This window comes from Rhopalosiphum maidis, chromosome 3 (assembly GCF_003676215.2).
Source record: "Rhopalosiphum maidis isolate BTI-1 chromosome 3, ASM367621v3, whole genome shotgun sequence".
In the NCBI taxonomy this organism is placed as follows: Eukaryota; Metazoa; Arthropoda; class Insecta; order Hemiptera; family Aphididae; genus Rhopalosiphum; species Rhopalosiphum maidis.
Genome location: NC_040879.1, coordinates 74084110 through 74093023, shown reverse-complemented (window position 1 = coordinate 74093023; position 8914 = coordinate 74084110). Strand labels below are relative to the sequence as shown.

General features: G+C 33.0%; 1 protein-coding gene across 1 annotated transcript; it reads right to left on the bottom strand.

Moving 5' to 3' along the window:
• Positions 1 to 323: 323 nt before the first annotated feature.
• Positions 324 to 2774, bottom strand: LOC113558371. Its single transcript, XM_026963827.1, has one exon. The coding sequence runs from the start codon at positions 2772 to 2774 to the stop codon at positions 324 to 326; it is 2451 nt and encodes an 816-aa protein (XP_026819628.1).
• Between the last annotated feature and the right edge of the window lie 6140 nt (positions 2775 to 8914).

Below are 8914 nucleotides of genomic sequence, written 5' to 3'. Positions count from 1 at the left end.
AATCGATGACCATGATACAACAGTTATTTTGGACATCGATATTGCATGTGTTATTGAGAAAAACGGTCGGAGTCAAGACCTTATATAGGCGGGGTAGATATGACTGAGATGGCCGTCGGAACAGCTGACCGAACGTGCGACGTTGTAGTAGGGAGTGCTCATTTTATAACTAAAGCGCGACCTATCATGAATTATTAAGATTACTATTTTTTTTTTTTTTTTTTATTAGCTTTTTGTAAATACAATTATAGCTCAACAATTAATAGGTGATACAGATACAATAAACGAGAAAGAATACAAAACAAAATATAATATTACAAAAATTAAATTCTAAAGCCAGCCTCCAGAATAAAGGTTATTATTAAATTAATGACAGTTTCAGAATTAGAATTGAGAATAGAATATAGATTAGGGGAGATATTAAGGGGTTTTAAGGAATTAAACAAAGTAGTGCGTTTTGGGTATAGAGAAGGACATTCGAAAAGGATGTGAGAAAGATCACAGGGCATTTCTGTTATGTGTAAGGTGCAGAATGGGGAATCATTTAGGTCAAGTTTGTAGGCATGAGCAGGCAGGGTTGTGTGACCTGAGCGTTGGCGGTTAAATTGGACGATAGTTGCTCTAGATAAATGGAGGTTGTTGAACCAGATTTTTTGTGGAATAATGGGAACTATATGTTTATATCTAGCGGCAAATTTTTCTGGGAAATTTGACCATTGGGAGGACCAAAGGTGCTTAATGTGATGACGTATAGTAGGCGTAAAGTCTGTATGAGGGAGTTGGGTAAGAGAAGGACAAATTAAAGAAGACGTAGATTTGGCTAGATTATCGGCTACTTCATTTCCATAAATTCCTATGTGACTAGGGATCCACAGGAATTGAATGGAATAATTAGACTGGTGAAGTGTGAGAGTAACATGTTTTATACGGAGAGCTAGAGGGGAAGGAAGGGAATTGAAGGGGTTGGATTTGAGAGCTAGTAGACAGGACAAGGAGTCGGAAGCTATTAGATAATTATTAGGAGCCAACTTTGATATAAGAATTAGAGCTTCTATGATGGCATAACATTCTGCGGTGAAGGAAGACGAAGAAGGGGGTAAATTGTTTGTAAAAGAGATATGTAGTTCAGGAATATAAAATGAAAAACTTGCTGAGAGGGGTGAGACAGATCCATCTGTATATACTATTATATGATTACTAAAGTTGGTATTGAGGAAATCTGTGAATATTTTGTTTATCATAGGTACAGGCATGGCTTGTAGATCGTTGGACGATAGGGAGGAGAAATTATTTTCAGTTTTAACAAGTGGAGAAAAAAGTAAAGATTCATATGATTGTTCATAAAGAGGGAGTTTGGTGGAGTTTAGAATGTATTGATGAAAATTTGAAAGAGAGTTAGCTGTTAATGAGAGAATTGGTAATGACTTCGGAACGTATCGCCAAGTGAGGAATAGTGAGTAATACATGTCAAAAATATGATTATTGGAGTGAGCAAGTTGCTTTAAAAGAAATTTACTGGCTAGCCATCGGCATCTGATGTTAAAGGGAGCACTGTCTGATTCTACTTCGATAACTGAGCAGGGGGTTGATCTTAGGTAACCCATGATATTTCTGTGACAGGAGATTTGGAGTTTATTTATTTTGTTTAAATTTGAGCAAGATGCTGAGACGTAAAGAAAACAACCATAATCTAGTTTGGACCGTATGAGGGTACGATAGATCATTAATAAACTAGAAGGGTGGGAACCCCACCAGGTATTAGTTACCGACCTGAGGAAGTTGGACCATCGGGAAACAGTAGCTGAGAGAGAAGTAATTTGTGGTTTCCAACGTAGTTTGGCGTCTAAGATGATACCTAGATAAGTGATATTGGGAACATAGGGGATAATATTATTATCGAAATATATATTTTGGGCATCTAGATATCTACGTCGCGTGAAAATGATGGATTTACATTTCTCTGGGGCGACTACGAATGATATCTTATCCAGAATAACTTTTAGGTCGTTAAGAATTTGATTTTGAAGAGTAATAGCAAGATCAATAGACTTATTGGAGGTAAAAATGACCATATCGTCGGCGTATATAAGACACTTATGACCCAGCCTAGTCAGGTGCTTAGCGATAATGCTCATATAAATGTTGAAAAGTATTGGACTTATACAACTACCCTGTGGTAGTCCAGTGAAAGTGGAACGAGAATTGTATGAACCAAAAGGCGAGGAGAAAACGAGGTTTCTTTTATTAAACAAAGCGATCAGTATATTATTGAATTGTTGAGGAACGTTTAATGATTTGAGATATGAAATTAGAGTACCAATGTTGACTGAATCAAAAGCACCACGTATGTCAATGGAGGTAGCTACAAAGAACTCTTTGTTATTAAGGGAGTGGTATATGTTTCCTGTGAAAGATGAGAGGCACTCGGTTGTACCCCTTCCTTTCCTGAAGGAAAAAAGATTATCAGGTAGGATTGAATTGTTTTCCAACCACCAGTCTAACCTAGATTTAAGCATATGTTCAAATATCTTGCATAATGCGGAAGAGAGTGCTATAGGACGAAAAGAGGTATTGGAATTTTGTTTAGCAATTGGTATGACTTTGTAGGAGCACCATGAGGGCGGAATTTGTTGGGTTGAAAGAATATTATTCATTAAGGCAAGGAGAGATTCTAATGCAATAGCAGGGAGGTGTTTTAACATAACCGGTGAGATGTTGTCGAGACCGGATGCGGTGGATTTACGTGATGAAATAGCGTAATTTAATTCGGACATACTGAAATTATTAGTAAGGATATGAGTAGGAGAAACATCGTGATCGTAACGAGGAAGGATTCGGATTTGGTTGGAACGTAACAGGGAGCAATTTTGGAACAAAAAACTTCGAACCAGTCTTCATTGTCGGGGCGAGTTAGGGGAGTTATACAATTTTTAAATCTCCTAGCAACGGACCAGAGGTGTTGTATGGAATTAGACGGTACTAAGTTTGAAGAAAAATGCTTCCAATTATTTCTCTTAGCGTTTTTAAGGGTTCGAGTAGAATGGGCGCAAGCGTTTTGATATGACAGGAAATCAGTAATAGAGCCGGTACGTCTGAAGGTTCTGAAAAGTAGGGACCTATTGTTGACCAATTTCGTGCAGGTGGGGTCCACCATGGAGGGGAGGGTGGAAATATTTTTTTTTGTTGGTATTTTGATGGGTATTGTTGCATTAGCGGAATTAGTTATAATATTAGTGAAAGATGAATAGGACATTGTTGAGGATATATTATCTGATAGGGCGGAAAATGAATTTTGTATTAGGAGAGAGTAGGCTGCCCAATCAGCTTTATTGAAATTATAGTATATTGGTTTATATTGGCTAGGGTCAGAATGGGTAGTGGAGAGAAAAATGTTAGTGGTAGAGCTTGAGTTTAACTTTATTATGATCGGAATGTGATCACTGCCATAAGGGTCACTTAATGTGTGCCAAGATAGATTCCAAATAAGATCGGAAGAGCAAATGAAGAGGTCCAAGGCTGAGTCGGTAGAATTTAAGCGCCCAATGTGGGTAGGACTGCCGTCATTTAAGATACAGAGGCCGAGTGAGTCAAAATTTACCTAGTTAAATACTAACTCATATCAATAAAAGTATAAAACAAATTTAAAACCTTCAATCGCTATGTAACAATGCAATTGATATATATTTATTTTTTTCAATTAGCACTGTAAAAATCACCATTTTCAAGCAAAAAATATGGATCTATCGTTTTTGAACTTACAATAAATTGTTTTAAAATAATTTTTTCATATAATGTTTTATTTATTGAATTATCAGGTATAGGGCAATTCATTTTGAAGAATAGGAAAATTGGATGGAATAATATGAGTTTGAGCATTTACATGTTCGATTAAAAATATCTAAGTGAGTTCTTAGAGTTTTTAGAACTTTTTTTTAATAAATTGCAAATAATTTTCAAATTTAAAAGCGCTAAATAAATCTAAAGCACTGTGTCAAAACAAAATCACTAACATGAATCAACCCATGCACATTATAACCAATATATTCTTCACCATAATAAGATAAATATTCACTTACAAATATTTTCAACAAATCTTTGGCTAAGTAATTATAAGTTGACAAGTTTCAGGAAAAATGAGGCGAATAGCAGAACTTAATAGCATAAAATGTTTATATAGTGACTTTTTTAATCGGCCTTATAATACTATTGGGCCAATATATAATAAAAAAGTTCTAAATTCTGTGGCTTTCCAATATTCTACTTCTAATGTTCTAGGCAAACGATTAAATTCTGATGGTAAAAAAGATTTGGTATTAACTAAGTCTTGTGATATTTCATAAGGATTTAATAGTCGAACAGGCTTTTACCTTTGGTCTAAAAAACAATTAACTTTTTAACAACACCGAGACATATGTTGTGCATGTATTCAAGTACAACTGCTGATGTTATATTTATGGGCAATTCTTCCAATGGACTTGCACCTTTATGATAGTATTCATCAAGTTTATTTCTAATTATCTTAATGGATCTTAAAGGAGCATTTTGTTCTAAAAAGCCATTTGATTTTTTATGAAAGTACCTTCTACTGCAGTGGTCTTCAACCTTTTTGGACTCGCGACCCAAAACTTTTGTAAAAAAGCTAAAACTGCTTGCTTAATGCTTTGCAGTAGTACTATTAAAATTGAACTAATAAAAATTATATTTTAGTAGGTAGAATATTTAATTATTGTTAACAAATGTATAGAATTCATGTGAAAATATAAAATAAAATAAAAATATTATAAAAAAATTTAATGTGAACTTTTAGACGTTTTCAAATTTGCTATAGTAGAAAACACATTTTCGCATAAATAAGTCGTTGGAAATATTAATAAAATTGAGATTGCTTTAATTGCTAATTCTGAGTTATTACCCGTCCATAAACGTCCCTAAAATATTTCTAATGAAGTTTCATAAAATATTTGTTATCACACGATAGCTCAATTAATTGATTTTCAATGTCGGTAGACATATTTACTGTCATTATATCTACTGCGAATGGTTGTTCAATCCGCTTATAATTTACTCGAATATCCTCAGGAAAATATTGGTTAAATAATTTTTCTAAGTTTGTCAAATGTTCGTTGACTAATCCAGAAATATCTTCAAACTTGATTGTAGAATCTTCTTCTAAAAACTCACTAACGTTGGTGGTTAAATTATCAATATTAGTAATAATATTGATTATTACCAAAGTAATAATCCATTTTGAATCTTCAAATAAATCTTTGTAGATTGAATTTTTACTATTTAAGAATAAAATTATTTCGTGTCGCAATTCGTAAACTCTTTGAAGACACTTACCTCTTGATAACCAACGTACTTCGTTGTGTAACAATAGAGATTCATGGAATGAACCAATTTCTGAACAGAGTATTTTAAATAAACGTGAATTAAAGCATTTGATTTTATATAATTTATAATTTTAACAATTTGTGCTAAGACGTCAGTCAATGTTTTGGGCATTTTTTTTGGTGCAAGTGCTTCTCGATGTTTAATGCAGTGTGTCCACTTTAAACTTGGAACAATGTCTTTTAATAATTTTATTAGTCAGACGTGTTTTTCAGTTACAGCAGCTGCCCCATCAGTTGTTATAGAAATACAATTTTTTAAATCTACGTTATTGTTAGAAAAAAAGTTTACTAACGCGTCAAAAATGTTTTTTCCAGTAAGTTTCTAGTTTTGAGGAGAACAGTATATCCTCGTGGATTTTGTTGTTATAAAAATACCTAACAAATGTAAGTAAAATCGCTTCATTTGCAATATCGGTGCTTTTCCTCCGTGTTTGAAGTTGAAGGTACCTGTGATAACATTGGCATGATGTCTTCATGTGTATTAATTTGACTACTTTTCCGAATAAAGAATTTATCCATTTTATTAAATAACGAAAAAATATTAATGCAAAGTTGGCTAAATAAACGAAAAAAAACTTTTTAACGGATATGTAAATACGACTAGATTCTAGTCACTAGAATGAATAAAAGTAAATTAAGGCTGAGTGCATGGTACAAAAAAAGCTCTTGGATTCTCCGAAATAATTCGGGATTGTACTCCCTGTTTTCAGCTGACCATATTTGCCCCATTATCGTATGCTTGGCCACGGACATTTTTCAAGTTCATTAATTGTAATTGTTCTTTTATTTCCTCAGTTAAACTTAAGCCAGATTTATTTGAAGTGTGAATAAAGCATATAAAATATTCATTTATTTCATATTTCAAATTTTTTCGAAATTTCTACAATACGTAAAAGAAATGTAAGTTGCTCCTTATGACTTTTATCAGGTGTTTCATCTAATAAAATCGTAAAGTATTTACTCTGTTTAACGCTATTAATTATTTCATCACGTATTTATGTGGCAATTATACTAATAAGTTCGTTTTGAATCCTAGGTTCTAAATAATGATCATGTATTTCATCATTACATACGCGTCTCAAATGATTGGCCATAATAATATCAAATTTTGCAATCATTTGTATTAGTCCTATAAAAATTTGGCATTATTCGCTGTATTTAATTTAGAACTTGTTCCACGAAAAGCATCATTATGTTCTGCTAAAAATTCTATAGATGCAATAATTCGTTTAAGAATACTACGCCAATGTTCTTTTTCAATATTTAAATTATCTTGTATATTATTATCTACAGTTTTATGAGGATCAAGTCCCATTCGTAATTGTATCCATTTTTCTTGAGCTGTATTATGTGGAATAGATAATTCATGTTCTTTTAAACGTTCACTAATGTGTTTCCAATTTGAAAATCCTATTGATGCCAAAGATGATGTAGACTTAGACGGGAACAAACGACAATAGAGACAAAATATTCGATTAAAAGATTAACAATACAAAAGCCAATTTCTAATCACTTTTTCACCGTTGGCCATTATTCTATTATATATAATTGCCCAACGGTAACGTTTTAAATCTATTATTATCTATATATAATAATTAATAAGTAATAACAATTCGACGCAAAGGATGGCCCGTAGCTGCTGCCTGTTACCCGCATCACCAAGGCTGATGTGTTGCGATTACGAAAATATTGTATTATGGATATTCCAGTATATGTACATTGAACCAACTTCGTTATTTTTATATATTTACTAATTAGGTATATAAAACATTCAATTTAAATATAACGAAAAAAAAAACGCGAGGCCCAGGCCCTGCTTGCCCCCCCCCCTAAGAACGGCTCTGAAACAGCAACTTAAACCAATGTTTGATTTCTTCATAATTGTTCATTTCAAACACTAACCCAACACATCTGGCAATGTAAAACGCTAATTTTTCATCATCTGTATATACCATTTTACATGGTTCAGAATATTTTTTAACATAATGGCTTATACAAGAAGTAATAAGTCAATGTTTCTCTTCCAGTTTATATTCTATGACAAATATCCAGGTATTCAAATATTGTTTCTGTACCATTCCATTCTTTAGAAATACCATGCATAAAACCCTAAATTAAATCGGTTACAACATTTTTTAAAGGCAGCCAGATACATAGATTTTTTGCAATTATTAGATCTTTGAAAAATGTCAACCATTCTCTTACAGTTTCTCTATCATGCGTTGCACTGACCATATCAGTTATTGGGCATACTGTTTAAATTTTACCTATACATATTACGCAAGCATAATAATAAATAATTAGTTATGTTGAGTTCTGAGGGGGGCAAACAACTGATCTTGTTGAATCCACACGACTCCACAGTTGTTAACACACTTTATTTAAATAAATTTTGAACTATTGCCAACTAGCTTGCCCATGTTACATTGAATTCTTGACTCTTCTATACTTCCTTGAACTTATATTCAACCAGGGATGTTCTTTGTCCATTAAAACTATCACTTTCATTTCGGATGAAATCCCCTCTTAACTATTGTTCACTATTTAGTTTCCTTAACATCGAAGGAGATTTAATTGTTTGCAAATTTCTACATTCCACTAATTTAATAGGTGAAACTGATAATACATATTCCTGTCTATACTTAAAAGCATTTTTTCTGCAATAAATTTACGATCAGCTCCCCTAATTTGAGTAGTGTATCTGGTTTATGATTAAAGTTTTTACTTGTACTATAAACTTCAACAACTGCTTCTTCACCAGTAGACAAAATGTAAAATTTGAAATTTTTACAGCCACCATGTTTACAATACATCCTCGCCAAAAACAATCTCTTTGCTTGTGATCACTTTTCTTACAAACAAAACAATCTGTAATAAATTATAATTAAAGTATTTTAATCTTGGTAGATGGTACATTATATTAACTAAAGTTGAATAAATAATTTAACTTACTAATTGTTTTTTGGGCTGCGGTTTCGGCATGTAAGGCTTATGCGGCAGGACTGCGACTACTATAACATTCTATATCAATAAAATATAGTATAATAATATTAACTTACTGAGTTGGCTTGATGTAGACACAACAATACTAATTGTTTTTCGTTTGTCAGTTAAGGAGAGACGTAACTCCTAATTAGGCAAAAGTACATAATTAAACTCTGTGGTAAGGATAACTGGAATGGTAGTGTGGTGGGTGGTCTCCCTGTACTCCGAACACTGTGCACTGTGGTGCTGTGAGTGAGGACTAAAAAAAAACCAAAATACTTTGTAGCAAGTGTGCACGGACGTGTGTATAGAGATGGGAGTTTGTAGGGTAACCTAACCTTTTTTTTTTTCAATCGGCAATACTCACCGACTACCCCCGGGACTTTCCACTGGAATTAGTTCAGGGGTAGGAGGTGCCGCCATCGTTTATTCGATAAATACAAGTTGCAAATTACATAATTTAAAAACATTACAATACATTAAATATCTTATGACAAAAAAAAAGGGGCTTCTAACCACCCTTGTTTGGCCTTCGA